This window comes from Plasmodium sp. gorilla clade G2, assembly GCF_900097015.1.
Source record: "Plasmodium sp. gorilla clade G2 genome assembly, chromosome: 11".
Classification (NCBI taxonomy): Eukaryota; Apicomplexa; class Aconoidasida; order Haemosporida; family Plasmodiidae; genus Plasmodium; species Plasmodium adleri (nom. inval.).
In genome coordinates, this window is record NC_041703.1 from 1,272,436 (window position 1) to 1,296,728 (window position 24,293).

At 17.7% G+C, this 24,293-nt stretch overlaps 5 protein-coding genes across 5 annotated transcripts; 3 read left to right on the forward strand and 2 right to left on the reverse strand.

The window, feature by feature from the left end:
- Window positions 1-615: 615 nt before the first annotated feature.
- Window positions 616-6,660, forward strand: PADL01_1133800 (conserved Plasmodium protein, unknown function; the record flags this gene model as incomplete). Its single annotated transcript, XM_028682812.1, has 5 exons — window positions 616-1,047; window positions 1,244-1,423; window positions 1,547-1,691; window positions 1,817-2,377; window positions 2,528-6,660. The coding sequence occupies 5 exons, from the start codon at window positions 616-618 to the stop codon at window positions 6,658-6,660; spliced, it is 5,451 nt and encodes a 1,816-aa protein (XP_028539053.1).
- Window positions 6,661-6,897: 237 nt separating this feature from the next.
- PADL01_1133900 (conserved Plasmodium protein, unknown function) lies at window positions 6,898-7,234 on the reverse strand (the record flags this gene model as incomplete). Its single annotated transcript, XM_028682813.1, has 2 exons — window positions 6,898-7,008; window positions 7,121-7,234. The coding sequence occupies 2 exons, from the start codon at window positions 7,232-7,234 to the stop codon at window positions 6,898-6,900; spliced, it is 225 nt and encodes a 74-aa protein (XP_028539054.1).
- Window positions 7,235-7,851: 617 nt separating this feature from the next.
- PADL01_1134000 (conserved Plasmodium protein, unknown function) lies at window positions 7,852-8,331 on the forward strand (the record flags this gene model as incomplete). The annotated part of the gene is made up of 1 exon (XM_028682815.1): window positions 7,852-8,331. One exon carries the CDS (start codon window positions 7,852-7,854, stop codon window positions 8,329-8,331), a length of 480 nt encoding a protein of 159 aa, XP_028539055.1.
- Window positions 8,332-8,811: 480 nt separating this feature from the next.
- PADL01_1134100 (3-oxo-5-alpha-steroid 4-dehydrogenase, putative) lies at window positions 8,812-11,021 on the reverse strand (the record flags this gene model as incomplete). The annotated part of the gene is made up of 10 exons (XM_028682816.1): window positions 8,812-8,845; window positions 8,959-9,052; window positions 9,194-9,310; window positions 9,459-9,516; window positions 9,663-9,771; window positions 9,890-10,012; window positions 10,109-10,238; window positions 10,368-10,448; window positions 10,713-10,754; window positions 10,919-11,021. 10 exons carry the CDS (start codon window positions 11,019-11,021, stop codon window positions 8,812-8,814), a joined length of 891 nt encoding a protein of 296 aa, XP_028539056.1.
- A 3,157-nt stretch (window positions 11,022-14,178) lies between these two features.
- Window positions 14,179-23,855, forward strand: PADL01_1134200 (conserved Plasmodium protein, unknown function; the record flags this gene model as incomplete). Its single annotated transcript, XM_028682817.1, has 2 exons — window positions 14,179-14,320; window positions 14,455-23,855. 2 exons carry the CDS (start codon window positions 14,179-14,181, stop codon window positions 23,853-23,855), a joined length of 9,543 nt encoding a protein of 3,180 aa, XP_028539057.1.
- Between the last annotated feature and the right edge of the window lie 438 nt (window positions 23,856-24,293).

A 24,293-nucleotide genomic window follows, 5' to 3' on the forward strand; every position in this document is an offset into this window, starting at 1 on the left:
ACAAATATGTACATTATCCATATGAGCATACTTTATTATTTCTGCTATAGATAATTCAAAAATAAATATTTATCCTATGAGACATCATAAGAAGAAAAAATGAAACCCATAAGGATATTATATATCCTATGTATATATTAAGATATAATATGAAACAAAAATGTGGTTTTTTTTAATGCAGATGTTATAAATGAATAAATATTATATATTCTAGAAATGTGATAAGCTCATTTTTAAAAATGTGTGCGAGAGAAAAGAAAAACTATTTTTTCGCTTTTTTTTTTAAATATTACAATGTGTAAATTTTATGAAATTCTAAATGTATAATAAATAGAAAAAAGAAACATACATATATGTATATATTATATACACTCATAGGAATATTTTTAAATGTATATATTAGACTATATATTTTTATATGATATCATATTCTTGTTGCATTTGGTATTTTAAAGGATATAGGAATATAAATATATGAATAAATAACTATATGTATACATATATATATATATATATATATATATATATATATATATATATATATATAATAACCTCATTGAAGGTAACACTTAACTATTTTTATAAAAAACACATGTATATTATTTAGACGAAAATATGAACAATACAGATAAATTACATAAGAAAAAAGGAAAGCATGTCAATTTAAATGAAGATGAAGTATACGACGAAATTGAAAAAAAAATGAAAAGGGGAAAAGTAGAAAAGAAGTCCATAAATACAAAAACAAATACCATTGAATATAATTTGAATATTCATAATAATATATTTTTAAGACTTATGAAAGAAAACAAAGAAAAATATGAAAAAATCGATAATATAGAAAAAATATATAGAAAGTTAAAATCGGATATTATTTCGTTAAATATATCATATGTTCAAATGGAACATTATGATTCTTTTTTTTATTATGAAAAAAATAAAATTGATTTTATACTTCCTGAATTAGATAATATTATTAATTCATCAAATATTGATATATTAAAAGATTTATGTGATATATCGTTTTATCCTATATATAACACAACAGTTAAAAAAAAAAAATAAAAAATAAAAAAAAATAAAATAAAAAAAAATAAAATAAAAATAAAAAAAAATAAGTAATTTATAATGTCATTATATTAAAATGTTTATTATTCGTTACAAGAAATATATATATATATATATATATATATATGTGTATATTTTTTTTTTTTTTTTTTTTTTTTCTTGTTCTTTATTCAAGCTCAGCAAACGAATAATCGAATGGTTGACAAAAGATAGACATAACAATGATAAGAAAGAATATACTGAAGGTGTTAATATGTCTTATTTATTTAGTTTAAACATCCTCTTATCATACTTAATATATAAGAATGATGATAATTCAAATTATAGTTGCCTTATATATCTTAATATGCTACACGTAAAGGAAAACACATACACTATCATAATAAACAACAATATTATATATATATATATATATAATTATTTGTTTATATTTACTTATGTATATATGTATGTATGTATTTATTGTATATTCTTTTAGTGGATGCAGAACGACAAGAAAATTTTGAAATTTCGTCTGTTCATACTCAAAGGAATACTGAAGAGATTCTTATTTTGTTGTTCTTATTTTAATGATAAAGAAATTTTAAAGCTAAAAAACATTGAAAATGATAGTGTGATAGATGGTAAAAATAAAAGAGAGAAAAATATAAATAAACATATAATAATAATCATATTTTTTCTTGTATAAATATAAACCATATACATATATATATATATATATATGTTTGATTTGTATCATGTTTTATAGAGTCCAAACTTCACGTTTTAAAAAATATATTTCTTACTTTACATAATAGCGTAGAATATATAGATATAAGCAATTTGCTAAACATAAATGATAAGAATTGTATATTTGAGTTAATTAAATTTTTTATCGAGCTAATTAAAAAGCCATTAATATATTCTTTACACATATTATGTGTAAACTATTTAATAAAGATAGTAAAGAGTTGTTATGACTTTCGTTTTACTTATAATATAAATTGGGAATTATATGATATAGGCCCAGAAGTAAATATTTTTGTAAAAATTATAAATTTAATATTAGCTAAAATATTATCTGTTATAAAAGATACGAAGAATGAAGAAAATATGTTTTGTCTAGAAGAAATAAATAATATAAATAATTTAATTACTTTATTCTTTATTAATATTTTAAATAATTGTGTTCGTATTATTATACCACAAGTTCTAATTAATGATAAACTAAAGAAACAATATCTATTAAATAATGAATATAAATACAACAGACAAGGGAATACAAACATGGATGACATAACATTTGAAGATGAAGTTGTTTTGAATGCATGTAAATATATAAAGATATAACAAAACGAAAATGAAATTAATAATTTTTTAAATATTATTACAATATATTTTTTAACAAATAAATGAATAAATAAATAAATACATACATATATATATATATATATATATATATATATATATATTTTTGTAGGCAATCCTATATTTTCTTTTATTGAAATATTTATAATAAATCACAGCGACAAATACGAAAAAAATGTATTCATCGAACTAATCAAAATATTAATAAAAGAATGCCGAAAAATTGAAAAGAGATATAATATTATGAAGATGATTTCTGATGAATATATTCTATTTATAAAAGATGGTGATAGTAAAAGGAAACATGCCAAATCTATAGATGCAAATTATATAAAAAGTCGAAAAGTAAGTAGAAAGAGATTTGATTCTAATGCTTCTTTTAAATTGTCAGATGAATATAGTTCATCTATATATTCGGAGACAGAGGATGAGGATAAAAACGAAGACGAAGTACATAAGAATGGAATAAAAAATATAACAAATAATCAAAAAGAAATTAATGTAAATGATGATGATGATAATATAACAAATAATGTAAGTAACGAAGAAACCAATAGAATAAGTATGAAAGAAAATACAAATATGAATAAGGATGATACAGTCTCATCACAAAAGGAGGAAGAAATAAAATCAAAAGAATCATCTCAAGAAAAAGATGATCCTAACGAAATAAATAAACATCCAAAGAAAAAAGTGTATAGAAATAATTTCATTAATAAGTTGAATTATAAAAGAAAAGGAACTTTTCTTGTTGATAATAAAACATATTATATTACATATGAAAGTGTAATGGTTAGATATTTAAATTTGTTATTAAAATATATGAATTGTGAAAGATATCAAATAAGAAATACTATGCTTGACTTATTTTTATCTTTAATAAAAAAGAAAAGAACTAATAAAAATGAATCTATATTTCAAAGCTTATTTAAATTATTTTTGGAAAGATTAGAAGATCCAAATGTAATTGTAAAGGCAAAAGCATTATCTATCCTAGTTACATTAACAAATAAGAAATATTATGATAATTCATTAATATATAAATTTATATTTAATAAAATGAATGAAAAAATAAATATGTATAAAATTATATCATGCAACATTTATAGTAATCGTAGTAATATAAGAAAATTAATTATACAATATATAGAAGCAATATTTGAAACATTAATACATAAAAAATTAAATTATAAAATATATTTTTTTTTTGTTTATAATTATTTATGCACATTATCATTAGATGCTATGTCTTCTGTTCGTAGGCAAGTATTATTAACTGTTAATAATTTATTTATTAATGCAAGTCATGATTTTCATATTACTAAAATATGGATAGCAATAATTTTTTCATCAATAACAGATATCGAAGAAACTATAAAAGATGAATGTATATCTATATTTTTAAATACCTTTATTAAACCTGCTTTGTCAAGTTCCTTATTAAATATAAATGAGAATAAAATTAAACAAGTATTAAAAAAGTATAATATAACATATTTTAAAATTAATCAGGAATTAGTTGAAAAAATTGGTAGGAAATATTTAAATGATATTCCAAGAAAATATGAAGGTAACGATATACCAAATAAGGTGGATATTATTTCAACAAGTGATGATATAAAAAATAATAACTTTAAAAATGAGGATAATATTGATTGTAATAATGAAGAAGATAATAATTATGGAAATATAAATATGGATAATATAATGGAAGAGAAAAAAAATAAAAATTTGAAAAAACAAAGTGATGAAGAATATGATAGGAACAATGATGGTATATTATATTTAATTCATTTATTTGATATATATTTTGAGAATGATTTAAATAATACTTTTATTTGTATATTAAAATATATGACTAAATATGATTTATTACATTTTAACATTATAATATCATGTTTAAAAAAAAAGAAGAATAATACATTAGAAGACTTTATAAATGTGTTAAATTCTTTTTTATATAATATGAGATATTTTTCAATAAAGGTATTAAATACATTTATATTAGATTTTATAATACAGTTATCTAAAGAATATCAAAAAAAAATAAAATTTGAGAATGTGTTATTTCTTTTAAATAGATGTTACGAAATATATTTGATGAATATAAATAATATGAACAATGAAAGGAACATGGAATTATATAATAACAAATATAAAACGTTATCATCAATAAAAAGCAAAGATAAAATGAATGATATAAAAAAAAATGATAATCATAATGATAATAAAAATGATATTCATAATGATGATAAGATGTCCAAGGTAGTATTAAATGATAATATAGAAGCAAAAGATAATAAAAATTTAATTGATTATATATTAAGTGATGAAGATTTAATTTATGAAAAAGAAATATGTACTAATGGAATATTAAAAAATATTTTATTAAAATTATTTACTATTCTTTATAATTTGTTAGATAGCACAGAAGAAGAATTAGATGAATCATTTTTGGTTAAGATGGAAAATACCATATATCATTTTAATTGTCCTATATGTTTTATATATATAATATTGAATATTATAAGAAAGAAGAAAAAAAATATAAATGACTTTATAGAAAAATTAAAAAATAAAATAATATATTTTTTTGAACATATTGAAACTATTGAATTGAATAATATATTTTGTAATATATTAATAACGTTTATATTTTTGATAAATGATTTTAAGAAGGGTGATACGTTTTTAAATATGGTGTGTATAAAATTAAAGAAGATATATGAAAATATTGATAATATAGAAATGAATACAACAATAATGACACATACTGATAGTAGTAGTAGTAGTAGTAGTAGTAGTAATAATATAATGATTAAGAATTGTATTTATTTAACACAAAGCATTTTAGTTATTGATAAAAGTGTTAGTATACGTAATGAATTATTTTTAAATTTTGAAAAAGATTTAAAGAATGTTAATACCTGTATGAATATCCTTAATAATTTAATTATTCTTATATATTATATGATAATAAATTTTGGTAGTTCCTGTAATAAATTTGTATTTGTTCTTTTACGTTTTTTTAAACATGATAATTCTTTTCTTAGATATTTATCATTTTATGTATTATCTAAATTATTATCAGAAGATTATATAAAATATAATAATCAATTTTTCTTTGGTGTTTTATATTTATTAGCAGATAAAAATGAAATAATACGTAAACAATCTTTATCTGTATTTAAACACATTTTAATGATGTATTCGAATAAAAACAATATAATAAATTATATAATAGAATGTATATTTGTTTTAAACAATTTTTATAATTTTAAATTAAGTAAACATTTAATACATATAGGAAATATCTTTCATATAAATAATAATATTGACAGATATAAAATATATTCTTATTTATTAGAAAATTTAAGTAATAGTGAAAAATTTTCTTTACAACAAAAATTAATAAATGAATATTTAATACAATATGTATATAATTATGATAATTATTATTTCGAAGAAGATGATATAATTAATGAAAAGAACAAAATAAAAAAGAAAACCATTTTACCATTAAATGATGAAGATAATGAAGGTTCAGTATTATTAGATGTATTAAATATATTATCTTGTAAATTAATGAAAATTAAAATTAAAAAAGATTTTGCTCCTAAATTAGAAGAAAAAAATAAAAATATCAGAATAAAAAATGTAGAAAATAGTGTAAAAGTATTAAATGATTTAATGAAAAATATTCTAAAAAAAAATACATTACCAATCTTATTATCATTAAGAACAATTATGTTTAAAACAAAATCATTCTTTTTTAAATATATTAATAATTTAATTATTTATTTATGTATAGATTATAAAGATTCTATAGACGAATTAATAAATGAAACACATCTTAGAAATGAAATAATTATAGATTTTCAAAATTTTATATATGTAGATTCCATTTTATTACATGCTGAACAATATAACCATATATTATTTGATAAAAATAAAAATATCAACATCAATTTTTTAGAGCACTCAGAAAATATATTTGACACACAAATAAATCACCAAACAAATAAAGATAAAAACAATAAAAAAAAAAAAAAATTTTATCATATTATCGATAATAATCACAATAATATCAATGATAAAGAGAAAAATAATTACTATTCCTCTTACACTTCTAGTGATGAATATGAGCAAGTTGAAAATGTCTTACATGGCATATCATCTGACAATGACGAATATGTCCAAAAAGGGAAAAAAAAAAAAAAAAAAAAAAAAAAAATTAAAACATAAAGCAATATAATCTAATGATATAAAAAATATGATAATAATACAATATAAAAAAAAAAAATAATAAAAAAAATTAAATGATATTAAAATGTTATAAATATGTAAATATATATATATATATATATATATATTTATTTATTTATATCATGTAATAATGTCTGCTACTCTTTTATTTATAAGACTGGTCTATTTGTAAAAACATCTTTGATCATTGTAAATATAAGCCATTTATCATTTATATTATTCTTTTTTCTTTCCTTCATTATTTAAAAATTTCAGATTATTATTGGTCGAAGCACATAATCGTTTTGCCATCTCTTCAATTTTGTTAATTTTTACTAATTTGCTCTTCTAAAAAGTAAAAAAAAAAAAATTACAAAAAAGAATTATAAAAAGAAAATAAATCTATAAATATATAAATGTAAATATATATATATATATATATATATTTTTATTATTTTACCTTTCTTAAACTTTTTACAACTATTTTTTCCTTATTCTTTTTTGCCTTTTGGGACTTATTTTTCCTTTCCGTTATTTTGCTTTTCTTTACTTTTACTTTGATATTTTGTACCATATTACAAACAATTAAATTTATAAGGTATATATAAATATAAATATATAAATATATATATATTATAATTGATATCTTCAAATATTAATAAAATAAATAACTTTAATTATAAATTATTTATTCTTAAAATTATTATTTAAATTAAAAGGTTTCTCCATTATATGTTTATATTTTAATTTATGGAAATGGGATTAAAACGTTTACAAAAAAAAATAAAATAAAATAATAAAATAACAAATTGGAAAAAAAAAAAATGTATATATTTTTTTATTATATATAGAAAACCAACATATATAAAATATATAAATATATTAGTACATATATATTATAGTACATGAAATATTAATTATATATATTATATATATGTATATATTTATTTATGCATATAACTATTTAATATAAGCCAAATAAATATAACAACAATAAAATATCATAAATAAATAACATTCCACACTTTTTTTTTTTTTTCTTTTTGTTTTTTTTTTTCTCGTATATATTATTAATTTAAAAAAGAATATATTTTTTTTTAAGTCATTATGATATTTTATTATAAATATATAGATTTTCTTCTAAAAGGGAATTGAAAATCATATTTACAAAATAAAAGAAATATAAAAAATATGAATGGAGGAAATTTAAACATACCTGAATTTATATTAAATCACGAAAAAAATGAAAAAGAAAGATTAAAAATTAAAAGAAACAAATACCTTAAAAGGAATATATATAAAGATAATTATAGTTTTATTTATTTTATTTTTCTACATAATATAAATGAACAAGTTGAAATTACAACAAATAATTTTGATTTATTAAAAGGTCAACTGGAAGAATTAAAAAAAAATACAAACAACAATATAAAAGGAATAATTTTAAAAGATGTAATAAAAAAAAATAACAATAACGAGTATTATTTATCTAAATTGTATATTTCTATAACAAATATTTATACATGTATGCCGGATAATATTTGTTCAATGAAAAAAAATATAAATCCAGAAACCAAGCCTTTTTGTGACCTTATTGTAACTAGCTATAAAAATCAGATGATGAATAAAATTTATGATAAGTTTAAAAAATTAGGAAACCAATATGTATAAATATAAATATATATATATATATATATTTATATATATATATATATATATATTGTACATATTGTATCTTATACATTTTTATGTACTTTTATTTACATGAATTTAATAACAAATTCAATTTTTTTTTATTTTTACACATTTTTCTCAAAAGTATAATTTCATATAATTTAAAAAAAATATATATATATATGTTTATATATTGTTTATATTGACATTTTTATAAATTTAAAAAGTGCATAATAATAAAAAAAGTGAAAGAAAATTTTTTTCTTTTTTTTTAAATAAATTAAATATATAAATATATTGATTCATTTTTTAATATTTTTCACATGAACTTTACATTTTTTATTAAAATGAATTTTTACTTAAAAATAAATTAAGACAAAACAAAAGGAAGAAAAAAAAAAAAAAAAAAAAAAAAAAGAAAAAAAACAATATGTTTATAAATGGATAATTTTTTTTTTTTTTTTTTTTTCATGGGTTTCATAAGATATATGGAAATATTGCCTTCCTATTCCTAAAAGATGTTATGAGAAAAATTTAATATATTAATAAAAAATTTACAAATAAGGATATAACAAAAAAAAAAATTACATATTGTATGTTAAATGTATAAATATATATATTTACCTTGGGTAGTTAGGAAATTCTCTTTTATAATTTTTGTGTTTCTTAAGAGCCCATATGGTCATTTGTGTGGTAGCAACAAAGCTAAAAACATAACCTATAAAAAGAAAAAATATATACACATATATATATTATATATATATATATATATAACGAATTTTTAAATATGCAACATTTAAATAATAATTATATTTAGAATTTCATTTTTTTTTTTTTTTTTTTTTTTTCATTATCTTACCTGTCAATGTATTTGTAATCAATGAAAATATAATCCATATTAATGATTCATAAAAATAATTGGCACATGATATATGATTAAAGCCATAACCATGAGGTATCCCTCTATTTTTCGTACCTTCGAAAAAAGAAAAACAAATTAAAACAAAAAAAAAAAATATATATATGATAACATGACATAATTTATTTACCTAACAAGCCACTTTTAGCTTTTCGTATTTCAACGTTTCAATATTTTTTTTTTTTTTTTTTACATTGCATTTTACCTCTTGGTCTTAAATTTCTTAATATCAAGTGGCATTTTAAATTCAGGAATTCTAAAATCTGTAGAATACAAATAAGAAGAAACATGTTGCACATAAAAAAATATATAAATATATAAATGTATAAATAATATATTTCGGAAGGCGAAAAAATTTAGTTTATTGTTTTAAATTTTATATATTTTTTCTTTTTATATATTTAATTACTAATAACACAAAAAAAAGGCCGTACACACAATATGGTTTGGATTCAATATCATACGGCTTATATAATGGATGAAATAAATAGTATCCAATGCTAACACCACATAATATCCTATAAAAAAAAAAAAAAAAAAAAAAAATATCACATATATATATATATATATATATATATATATATATGTTAATATACGTATTAACATTATTTTTGTGGGTTTATAAGTTCTTATTACCAATAATGACCACAATTTATGGGAACCCTAATTATTGGCATTGTAGCATTACTAAACCGATGAATAAATAAAGATTCAAACTCTCTTTTTATAAAATGAAATAATAAAAACCACAGGGAAAATCTGAGAAAATAAAATATATAAATTATGCATATATATTATAATTGCACGTAAAATTAATATAATAATAATAAAAAAAAAAAAAAAAAAAAAAATTACATTTGTATAATATGCTTATTCTTATTTGTATGTGAATACACATATTTATCACAAAAATAAAAAAAGGGGAAAATAATAATTGGTCCCAAATATTCTATAACATAAACAAGTCGCCACGATATTTGTACCCCTATAATAAAAAATAAATAAATAAATAAATAAATATATATATATATATATATATATATATATATATATATATATATATATGTATAATAATTAATACATTTATTATTAATTCTTTTCACATATATTTTACCTAAATCTTTAAATATTAATATATCACTGTCTTTTATTCCATTTTCATTTAATGTTCCACTTATTAATGTTTTTCCAGCGGCTTTAAAAAGTAAAATTTTATGTATTATATATGGAAATATATTTACTCGTTTATGCACATATATATATATTTATTTATTTAACAAAATTAAATGTATAATAAATACATAAAAAAAAATATTATTATTTATATGTCCCTTTTTAATCAATTAACAAAAAAAAAAAAAAAATTCATATATTTTCTCATGGTTTCAAAAATGACTTTTTTTTTTTTTTTTTTTATTTTTTTATTTTTTTATTTTTTTGCGTATTAATTATTATTTACCTGAATCTAAATTCCATTTTTGCCTTTCTGGATAATAATGATCTAAAAAAATTTTTTTAAAATAAATAAAATAATATTTATATATTATATATCCTTTTATAAAGATAATAATTTATAAAATTAGATTGTCAACACATATGTTAATTTTATATAAATATATACACATAAATTTTTATATATTTATAAATTTCAATTTATTTTTTTACATTTTTTGTAATAAATTTCTTTAAATTGATCAACAGTTGTTGAAGGACTCAAATCAAAACAGTCTATATATTTTCCATTTCTCTTTTTTAATATAACTTTCATTGTTTTCTTTTTCTTTTTCTTTTTTTTATTTTATTTTATTTTTTGAATTTCAACTGTTATTTTCTTAAAACCTATTATTTTATATTTCAATTTTTTCTTTTATTTTATAATTCTATAATAATTATTTATTTGTAACATATACCCATATGCATTCTTTATTTTATTATATTCACATAATTAGAATAAAATTAAGGAGAAACATAATATATAATAATAATAATAATAATATATATATATATATATATGTATAACAAAATAATAAATAAATAAATGAATGAATTAATATAAAAAATATATTTACATATTAATATATATACTTTCTAAAATATATTTAAATATATATTATATATAACAAAGTACTTATATATTTGAAAAAAAAAATACGTATGTAAATTATACATATATATTATTTATATATTATTATTTTGTATAGTTTATTCATATTTCTTTCTCCTTATACATCCACATGTATATTAATATTTTTTCCTTTTTTATATTATTATTTTTCATTATGTTTATTATTAATATTGTGAATTTATTTTTATATATATTTTTAATATTTAAAGATTCCCTGTTTCATAACAAATTTATTATTCCATCATTATATATATGTGTATTATTATATATATATAATAATGTATATTTAAATATATTTTTTAATATTTTTCTGTATTTTATTAATTTCAATATACATATTAAATATGAGTGCAATATATAAAAAACAAAAAAAAATTAAGGCATATTGTATATATAATATATATATATTTATATATATATACAATATTTTAAATAATATATATATATATATATATGCATGATAAAATATATATTTTATATACGTAATATATTATTTATGTATATATATGAAAATATATATTTATTATCAAAACTGCAATGTTATAAATAAATATATATATATATAATAAAACAAAATATTAATATATTATATATATATAATATATAATAAATACATGAATCAAAACAAAATAAAAAAATATTAAAAAAAAAAAAAAAAATTATATTCCAAGAAAAAAAATATTAAAATTCATATGTCCATCATATTTTTTTAAAAACAATAACAAATTCTAAAAAAACATTATAATTTTACAATTTAAAAAAAAAAAAAAAAATATATTATATATATATATATATATATATATATATATTTTAAAGAATTAGATAATGAAAAAACAAACGAAAAAATAATGGAAAAAACAAAAAAAACAAAAGTAAAATAAAAAAAAGAAAAAAGAAAAACATTTTGCTAAATTTTTATATTTTTAAACGATTTGTTCTTATGTATATCCCGTGTTTGTATCTCACCGAAATTTTGTGTTATAATTAAAATTATAGTGAAATAGAAATTATGGTAATAAGAATTTTGGAGTTATATAATGAATTATATTTTGTGATATGTTTATAATATTACTTTTATAGACCTAAGTTTTTATATTATATTATAATGAAAATATAAAAGGTATAAATTTAGATTCGTATTAATATTGTATTATTTTTTGTTTCTTTTCTTTTTAATTATTCGAAAAAAAAAAAAATTTCTACTAACGAATTCTTATATTTAATTTCCTTCCATATGATTTACTGTTTATTTAGAGAATAAATCATTTTGTGTTTAAATATAAGATATAATTTTTAGAACATTAAATATATTATTGTAAAAAATAAAGGGAAAATAAATATTCTAAATATTTTTCATCACTAATATTTTATATATCCATGTAACGCTTAAAGAAAAAATATTTCAATATACTTAAAACGCAATTTTCCATCTTTCATATTGTATTTTTTATATGTTTAAAAGAGGAAAAAAAAAAAAAAAAAAATAATAAAAATAAAGGTTATGTCTTTTTTTTTTTTTTTTTTTTTATTTAAAGTATCACAATTTTATTTATTTGTACATATATATATATATATTACATTTTGATTAAATATTAATTTTTTTATATTTTAATATATTTCACATTTTATATTTTATCTCAATAAGACAAATATAAAATAAATACATATATTATGCATATATAATACATATATTATTTTTCTTTTATTTAAAGAAATAAATATTATTAATATATTTAGCATGCGTATCACAAAAAAAAAAAAAAAAAAAAAAAAAAAAAAAATTCATATAACCTCTTATAAAATCTTTAAAAAGTAATTAGTCTCTTAAAATATACATAATATTCTTCTTACATATAAAAAGAATAATATTATATATTCTCATAAAAAAAGAAATATTATATTATTTTTTTTTTTTTTAAATGTAACAAAATATAAGAAAAAAAAAAAAAAAAAAAAGAAGAGAAAACATACCTTATACATGAGAAATAATTATTTATAAATTTTTTTTTTTTTTTAAATTAGAAATAAATATATATATGTATTATATATATATATTTATTTATATATTTTATTTATATGTGTTAATATATGATGAACACAATACACACTAATTATATATAAATATTATAAATTGATATAATATTCATGTTAACACTTTTTTTTTCGTAAACATATATATTATATATATATACATATATTTATATTTTTATTTATTTTTTTATATATGAAAAAAAAAAAATGTAAAAAGAAGACCAATTTTTTTTTTTTTTTTTTTTTTTTTTTTTTGGTAAATATGTGTTGTGAGGATCAATTATAACCTCACCACCAGTGTTACAATTTGAATATATAAAAAGTATTTTTTTTTTTTTTGTAAATTTTTTTTTTCTTTTTATTTATTTATATGTTATCTCATAAAAGAAATCCTTATAAATATCTATCTATATATATATATATATAAAATATTATTAATATGTAATTTTTTTTTGGTATCTTTAAATAGTAGCAACAGTATATATAATATATAATTTAATTTTTTATGTTAACTTTTTGTGAATGAAAAAAAATATGTTTTTAAAGTATTTATTGAATACTAATATACAATTTTCTTTCTTTCTTTTTTTTTTTTTTTTACATTATTTCTTTTTAAGTTTGTTAATGTATTTATATATGATATATGATATATTCGAAATTGATTTATCTACATTTGAAATATTAACAGTTATCAATCTTAATATAAATGTGTTAAATATTTTATTATGATTATTATTTTTTAAATTTAACTGGTGTTAAAAGAAAAAATATGGTTGATAATGAATTTCATGATGTTCTAGATACAACATATGAAATTGTATCAAATCGTATATTAAATATAAATGAGAAATGGAAAAATAAACCTTTCAAAAATTCAAACATGAAAAATATTCTAGATGAAAGAAATGATGGTAATGAGTATAAATGTTGTGTTCATATATGAAATTTGTTTTTTATAACTCTATAAAAATAAGATAGCATATATACATAAATATATATATATATATATTTTTTTTTTTTTTTTTTTTTTTTTTTTTTTTGTAAGATGGAAATCATCATATATTTAGTACATACGATATTATGAAGAATAAGGAGGTATTCCATAATGATAGTAGAAGAATATCTACAAATGATATTTCAAAAAAAGAAACAAGGAGTAGTAACATAGGTTTATATAATAATATAAGTGATAGCTTATATAAACTTAAAACAATAATAAATTATGATAAGGAAGAAAAAGGTAGTAAAGGAAAGACAGAAAATTGTAATACAAATATTGATGAAGAGATGAATATATTAAAAGAACATAATAAAAATATCCAACACATAGACAATTTAAGAGAATATAATACAAACATAGAAGACATCAATATCTTAAAAGAAAATGATATAAATAGAAAATTAAATATAAAAGAAACCTTAGAAAATGAATATAAAAAAAATGATGATATATATAATAATAGTAATGCTTATAATAGTGAGATTGAATTTTTAAAAAATGTTGCAAAAGAACATTCTTTAAAAAAAATAGAAAAAAATATAAATCTTTTATTAAAGTGTGATAGTGATAATAATGATAATTTTGAATTTAATAAGAATGATGTACATTTAAATCATAATGATTACAAGGGTGAAGATCATTTTCATGATAATAGTGTGAATAATCAGAACAAAATAAAAAATATAATAAAAGATTATTTTACACATGATGAAAATATGATGATAAAAAGAAATAATGATATTAATGATATACATATTGATAATAAAAATGATTTGAATGATAAAAATTATTCTAAAAATATAAATCCATATAATGAGAGACATATATTTGTTGATAAAGAAAATAATAATAATAATAATAGTAATAATAGTAATAATAATAATAATTTCACGTCCTCATCAAATAGTAATAAAAAAATGAAGTATCCGTTAAATATGAATTATTCTAATAGTGAAGACAAAACATTAAATGAAATAAATTTAGATATGTCAATTCTATCGTCAGATAGTTTAAAAAATGCATATAGTTTTTATTCATTAAGTGAGAAAAATAACTCCAACAACATAGGGATGAATCATAATAAAAATAATATGAATGAATATAGGGATGTGATAGATGAAGATATAAATATTAGTAAGTTCTCTAATATATCAAATTTACATGATTCTGAAATGAATGATAACAATGAATTTAGTTCTTCATTCTCATTTAATGAGAACTCTATATTTGTAAAAGATCAAATGGTTACCAATTTTTTAGGAAATAAAAAATATGAAAACAAAAAGGATGTGATAAATGATAATAACATGAAAAATAATATAGAAAAGGATTCTATAAACATGCAATCAAATCATTTTATAAATCAAAAAATAGATTCAAGAAAAGAGGATGGTAATAATAATAACATTAATAGTTCAAATATATTAAAACATAATAAAGGAAATGAACAAAATGTTAATAATTTATCAGATTATTTATACTCTATTAAGAAACAAGAAAATATGATTAACTTGTCTAATAATGAACAGTTAAATAATTTCAATGTAGATAATAATAATATTAGTAATAATAATAATAGTAATATATATATAAATAAACAATATATAGATAATCAAAAAGATAATACAAATAATATAAATCATCATTTGAGCTTATCTTCTATAAAAAATAATACTCATTTGAACACATCAAATGGTTTTAAAAAAATACCCAAAAATAAAAATATCATGTCCAATATCGATTTTGATAATAATATTTTCAAAAGTTATATTAAAGACAATGCTATAAAGAATGAAGAAAATAATATGATTCATCAACATGTAGAGAACAATTATATAAATAATCAAATGAATATAAAAAATAATAATACTGAAAATAATATGCAAAATAAAACTTGCAATAATTCTGAAAATATAAATGATGATATTATCAACAAGAAGAAAATTAAAGAAATTTATAAAAAAATCGATTCTATATCTTTATTGAATGATCTTAGTCTAAATAAATTAGAAAGCCTAAATAGTAGTATAATGGATATATATACAAAAAATAATTATGAGGAAAAATTTCTTGATGATGTAATATTAGATGATAGTATTTTTGCTACATCCAATGAATTATTTCAACATAGTAATTATACTAGTAAGCATATTTATGATAATAATAAGGAGAAAGAAATGGAGAAGGAGCAAGAGGAGGACATATTTCAAAATAATTATAAAAATGAAACATATAATAATAATAATAATATTATGTTCTCTCAAAATAATGCAGATAATATATTCAAAATTTCATATAGTTGTAATGACTCAATGTTAGACCAAAATAATGATGTAGTTCAAGAAAGTAATATAGAAAATAAGAAAGTAGATCAATTTGAAGAATATCACTCGAAAGAAGATATATTAAAATTATACAATAAGGATGATAATATTATTATAGATAAAAATTATAATGATGTAAAAATAAAAGAAGATTGTCACTTAAAAATGGATAGTCAAGATAATATCAAAATGAATGAACATCAAGATATTAAAAAAAACGAGCCAATTAATAATAAAGAATGTGATATATTTCACAATAAAAACTTCAAAAGAAACGAAATAGATATTTTGAAAGAAGAAAATATATTAAAATATCAAAGTAACAATGTAATAAATACTTGTAAGGATAATTTAAAAAGTGATGAAAATAATATTAGTAATATAAACGAAATAAAGAATAATTCTTTACAATTTGATAAAAATATATTATTAAAAAATACAATGAGTCTTCAAAAAGATTATTCCAATATAAAAGATCGGAAAGCAAACACATCAAATATTGATAATATAAATAAATATACCTCTAATGATATATCAATCAAAAGTGATATATTTATAAATAATAATAAATCAAAAAGTTATAACAAAACAGATATCATAAATGTTTTTTCAAAATATAATTCTAATCATGAAGATACGTTTTCAAAATGTTTTACATATAAAGAACATTTAAATAATAATAACAAAAATGATGAAAATATATTTACAACATTTTCAAATGCGTTCAATATATCAAAAATAAATAATAATATAAAAAGATCACATAATGATATATTAAACATATCAAATAAATGTTATAATAAAAATAATATCACAAATAAAACAAATACAGATATAGTTCAAAATAATAATTCACTTGATAAGCCAGAAACAAATTTGATAAAAGAAAAACAACAGTTCATAAAAACAGATATGTCATCATATGATAATAACATAAAAAATGATAATAATCTTGATATAAGAGAGAATATAAATTCTTTTGTTAAAAATGAATATCAAGGTTTCAATAAAAATATGTCAAATGAAAATATAAGTAGTACGAATATATCGCCTTATAATAATCATATGTATAATCAGGATGATAATGAAATAATAAATATTAGTAAATATATAGAACATCGAATAAAAAAAAATGCGGAGGAAAATAACATAAAGAACAATAATATTAATGACGATGCCTCTTCAAAAGATTTTAAATATTTATCTAATAATGAAAAAAATTTATTTACTACAAATAATTCTTATATGTCAACAAATATAAACAGCAATAAAGTGGAGAATAAAATGAATGATTCAACTAATGATGAGTCACATGAAAGTATAAATAATAAAAAATGTAATGATAATAATGAAGAACATAAAAATTTTTATAATAAAGAGAATAGTATTCATTTTGATAAAAAGAATATTTCAAATCTTAATGATAATAATATATTCTCATTATCAAAAAATAATACACACAGTCTTAACTTATCATCTTCGAATATTTCCCCTACAAATGTAAGAAATAATTTAAATGATAATTTGTATAATTATTCTTTTGAGAATAAACATAATAATGAAAGTAAAGAAGAATTTAATAATTCATCTTATCAAAATGAAATAAAATATAGTAATATGAATAGTATGGCTGAAATGTTCAGTTTTGGTGTTCATAATAATTCTTCTGTTTTTTTTTTTGACAATCTAAACAATTTTTCTATGCATGAAAATTGTGACAACTCAATAAAAGATTGTGTTCATAAGGAAGATGCATTAATATTAAAGGAAAATGATGAAAGGATAAAAGATAACATAAAAAAAAATGACATAATAAAAGATGATAATTCATTTGAAAATAATTACGATAATATGAATAATTCCAAAACAATACCTTTAAATGAGGTTAAAAATTTAATAATGTCTTCTAATCTTAATAATGATATACCATACTTTAATGATTATAATGAATACAATGAATATCATTCAAACAATAATTATATTTTCAAACAAAACGTTATCAATAATTCTATGGATGACATATTGTCACATAAAGAGCAAATGCTAAAAAGTGATGTAACAAATAAGAATGAATTTGAAAGAAACAAAATTATAAATGCTAACACAAACGTTATAATGCAACAAGAAAATAAAAGGATAAATAATCATTTAGAAGATAATAATAAAACAAATCAACACAACAAAAATGACAACGGTGAAGATCATAAAAAAGGGTTTTATAACAACATATTTGAAGGGCACAAACAAAAAAACAATAATAATGAAAATAATAATGATAATACTGATAATTATAATAATAATAATAATAGTGTTGTTAATAGTAATATTCATAATAATTGTAATTTTACACGAGAAAAAAAAATTGTTCGAAAGAAATCAGCTAGCGATATAGCTAGCGATATATTAGAAACATGCAGTACCAATTATTCTTTTGAAAGAAGCGAAAAAGCATTTGAACGAAATGAACACGTTTTAAAAACAGATTCTATTTTATTTAGAAAGGAAGAAAATAAAGATCATATATTAAAACAAAAAAAAAATTCTTTAGAAGAATATAATACACCAATGGAGGTTAAAATAAATTCAAATTATAATTCAAATATTATGTCTAGTACAGATAAAAATGTGATAAAGGAAAATCATAATGTAAGAAATGATTCTCTAATAATTCACAATACTATGAATGAACAACAAAAGGTATCATCAAATGTTCAAAATTGTTATCATACGTTTGATTATTCTGATGATAAGAATAAATCATTTAATGAGAAGCGTAGTATGGAGAATAATTCTCAAATACATTATAACAACAACAACAACAATAATAATAATAATAATAAACAATGTGAAGGGGATGATATTGATAAAACCCCTAAACAAAATTGGGTTTATAGAAATAGCCAGACAAATCTTAACATTAAAATGGATCAAGATGATGATGATAATAATATATCATCAAAAATATATGAACAGTATGATAATACACATATGAATAGGATATATCAAAATAATGATTATAAAGAAAATTATAACAACAAACATTCTAATAATAATAATAATCATATGTATATACCAAATGATGCTTTAAATGAATCTGTTCAACGACAATATAATAATAATAATAATAATAATAATATTTATTATAAAATGAATGAAAAAAGTAATATTGAATATTTTAAGAACAATAATTATAATAATGATAAGAATATGCCCAATATAGATGAAAATCAAAATAAATTCTCTAAAAATATAACAATGGTTCCCATATATAAAAATGAGATAGAAAAAAATTTTATTCAGATTAATGAACCATTTGGATATGATAATAATAAGATAATAGCGTTAGGTAAATATCCAACTGATTCATCTAAAGAAATATATAAAAAGGGATCTAATAATTATGTGAATAATAATTTTGATAATAATATATTTAATAATAATAAACAGGATAAAAATATGGTGAATGGTATATATGATAATAATGAACAAAAAGTAAAAGAAAAAAAAATTATTGAAGAAAAAAATTATATAAATAAGAACAATATGGGTAAACAACTATCTCAAGGATATATAAGAAATGATATGAATGATATGAATAATGTGAATAATGTGAATAATGTGAATAATGTGAATAATATGAATCATATGAATAATATGGATAATATAAATCATATGAATAATATAAATCATATGTATAATATAAATCATATGAATAATATGAATAAACAAAATAGTAAACATAATGTTGTAGGAATAAATAAGAATAATATAAATAATATTGAATCACATAATGAAGATAAGAATATTCATAGTGAACAAGAAAATGAAAAGTATAATTTTTATAAGAACAATTATAATGATGAAAATTATCAAAAACATTATTCTACATATTATCCTAAGGAAGACGTTGTCTCTTCAAATTATAGAAATAACATGAAGACTTTAGATAAGAATTTTTTTAATAATAGAGAACAAAATAATATAGAAATAGCTAAAAATTATGAACCGAATTTAATTTTTAAAAATGATATATATATGATTCAAAAAGAAAACATGAAAGAAAATGAAAAACATATTTATAATGAGGAAGAATATATGCAAATACAACAAAATGAAAAAGAAATATATAATAATAATATTAATAATAATTATAAATGTGTACCTAATAATAATGAATATAATCCCAAGTTTAATGTTCCAGAGTACTACGTAAAAAATAATAATATAATAAATTATGAAGATGATAAATTTGTTCACAAAAGATGTAATAATCAAACATACAACAATATGATTGATGAAAATAATTATGATAATAATGTAGGCAATTATTATTTAATGAACAAAGAGAAGAATACAAAATTTGTTTTTGGTAATAATAATAATAAGGGGGATATGATATCACCATCGGCTATAAAGGATGATCATACAAAATTTTCTTATGATAGTATGATAAATAATAACAATAATAATAATAATTATTATAATAATTATAATGATGATGATGGGGTTGATGATTATGCAAGTAAAAATAAACATGCTTTTAATAATGATCACGTAAAAAGCGTACCTTTAAAAAAATTTTACACTGACTATGAAAATTGTCGTACGAATTGTAATGTATATAAAGATAACCTACATTATGAATTAAAATATTCTGATGGTAATTATATGAACAGAAAATATAATGAGACAGATAATAATATGAGAAAATATAACAGCATAAAGGGATATATAAAAAATACTAGTGTAACAGAAGGTAATATATCAAAAGGTAATTATATGAAAGAAAATATAAAAATTGGTAATATAACTGATCATCATATTAAAACTAGTAATAAAGAGAATATTATAAAAACATCTAACGATAGTAATAAAAGCATCAATAGTGAAAATCTTCAAATGTTATATGATTTATATGATGAACATTATGAAATTTTAAGAAAAGAAAAAAATGGTGATGTCCTAAATAAAATAATGGATGTAATGATGAATATACAAAATGATTTGAAGGATGTAAAATATAAATTGTCAAGAAAAAAGAAAAATGATGAAAAAGATGAAAAGGAAAAGGAAAAGAAGAAGGACAAAGAAAATGAGAAAGAAAAGGAAAAGAAGAAGGACAAAGAAAATGAGAAAGAAAAGGAAAAGAAAAAGGACAAAATAAACGAGAAAGAAAAAGAAAAGAAAAGGGACAAAGTAAACGAGAAAGAAAATGAAAAGAAAAGGGACAAAGAAAATGAGAAAGAAAAGGAAAAGAAGAAGGACAAAATAAACGAGAAAGAAAAAGAAAAGAATAAGGACAAAGAAAATGAGAAAGAAAAAGAAAGGAAGAAGGAGAACGAAAAAAAAAAAGAAAAAGAAATAAAGAAAGAACAACAAAAAAGGAAAGAAGAAGAAAGAGAAAAGGAAGAATACAGGGATAAAGAAAAAAGGAAAGAGAAAGAAAAAAATAAAATTAAAGAAAGAGAAACAAAACATGAAGATGAATATTATAATCCAAATTATTTAACAAGAAATATAGGATCTGCAGAAGACGAAAATATATTAAGCGAATCAATATTTCTGAATAAGAGACAATTAGACGAAAATGCAAAGAAATTAAAAATTTTAGAAGAAGAAAGGAAAAAATTATTAAATTATAATGAGAAAGGAAATTATAAAAGTATGGTCAATAGCACATATAGTATAGAAGAAGGTCAGTTATATAATAAACAATATATCAATAGGAAGGATTCTAATATTTTAAAGAATAAAAATTTTGATAAAAATAAATATAATAGTCAGAACAATATTATAAATCAAACAAATTATGATAATGATTATAACAATGGTTCTACTAAAAAGTGTAACATTGAAGATAGTTCTTCAAATGATTATTATAATAAAAAAAATAATTCCTTATTAAATAATAATAATAATAATAATATGAATGATAAACCTAGTATTGATCAAGCTCCATCAGATAATATTTATAATAATGATAAGACATCATCAAATAATTATTATAATAATAATAATATGTCAGATAATTATTATAACAATTATGAAAAAAATATTACCAACGATTTTGCAAACAATAGTAATTCATATAATAATTATGATAATATTGAAAAGGAATTATATACAAGTTTGAATTTTGATTTAAAGAATTTAAATTATGAAGACATAGAAGATTCAGTGATTAGTAAATCCAATAGATTATATTTATTTAACAAATTTTTTACATCATTATATTATGAAGACAATACAAGAAGTCATAATTTCATTATGTTTAATATATATAATATAGAACAGAAAAGACAGACACATAAGGTTTCTTTATTTTTAGAAAAGGACTATAGTAATATTTTTCCATATGCATATAATAACTTATTGTTTTATGCATTTGATTGTTATAAATTTTATAGACATATAAAAAGTAAATTTCAAGATACTTATAAGATATATGAAAACTCGACAAGCTGTTTATATATTAATAATAATTTTGAAACAAATTTAATAAAACGTTTATTTATAGAAGAAAATAATTATAACAATTGTAAATATTATTTAAATGAAAATAGGATATTAAAAACATGTACTAAATATTTTATGGATAATTTCCTATCATTAATTGATAAAAAAATTAATATAAAAAATATTATTCCATATATGAAAAAAAATAATTATGAATTCGATCAAAGGAATCTATATTTTTTTATATCTAATTTTAATTTGATGGATAAAATTTTTAGTGACTCACATGGATTTGATTGTAACAAGAAGTTTTTTGAACAAAATTGTCCAAATATTAAAAATTATGCTATCTTTTTTAAATATATAAAAGATGCTTCCAATTTTTATGATACCCACATTAAAAATAATAATCACAATGATAATGATAATAATAATAATAATAAAAATAATTATAATTACAGACTAATTATTGTGGCTCTGCATAAAGGTAAAACTTATAATTATGAAAAATCTTCTTTTAATCATTTTATTAATACGTTTGATAAAGAAATATATAATTATTATAATAATTACGACTCCATGTCTTTTGATAATGGTTCAGTCATACTATTCAATTTATCATATGCGGTCCCTTTTTATTATATAGAATATTATAAAGAATTCTAAGAATATAAATGATTTATCCATATATATATATGTATATATTTTATGTATACCTTATTTTTTTTATGTTTTTTTTTTTTTGTGATAATATGGATACATATATATTTTAAAATTTCATTGACATTAAATTTTTTGTTATAAATGTTTTTAAAAAACGTGTATTCTATTTATTAAAAGAAAATTCATTAAATATAAAAAAAAAAAAAAAAAAGAAATCATAATAAGTATGCATTATTTTGATTCTTTTTAAAATTAAGATTTTAAGGTATTTATGTAAAAAGAAAAGGTTTTCTTAGATTGTATACATAATATTTATTTCTATTAAAGTGATATATGTTAATTTTATATATTATATTTTTTTATATTTAATTATTTTTTTTCCTTTTTTGAGTGTTGGTATGTACATTAAAAAAAGCATTTGAAATATTTTTGTCATATAAA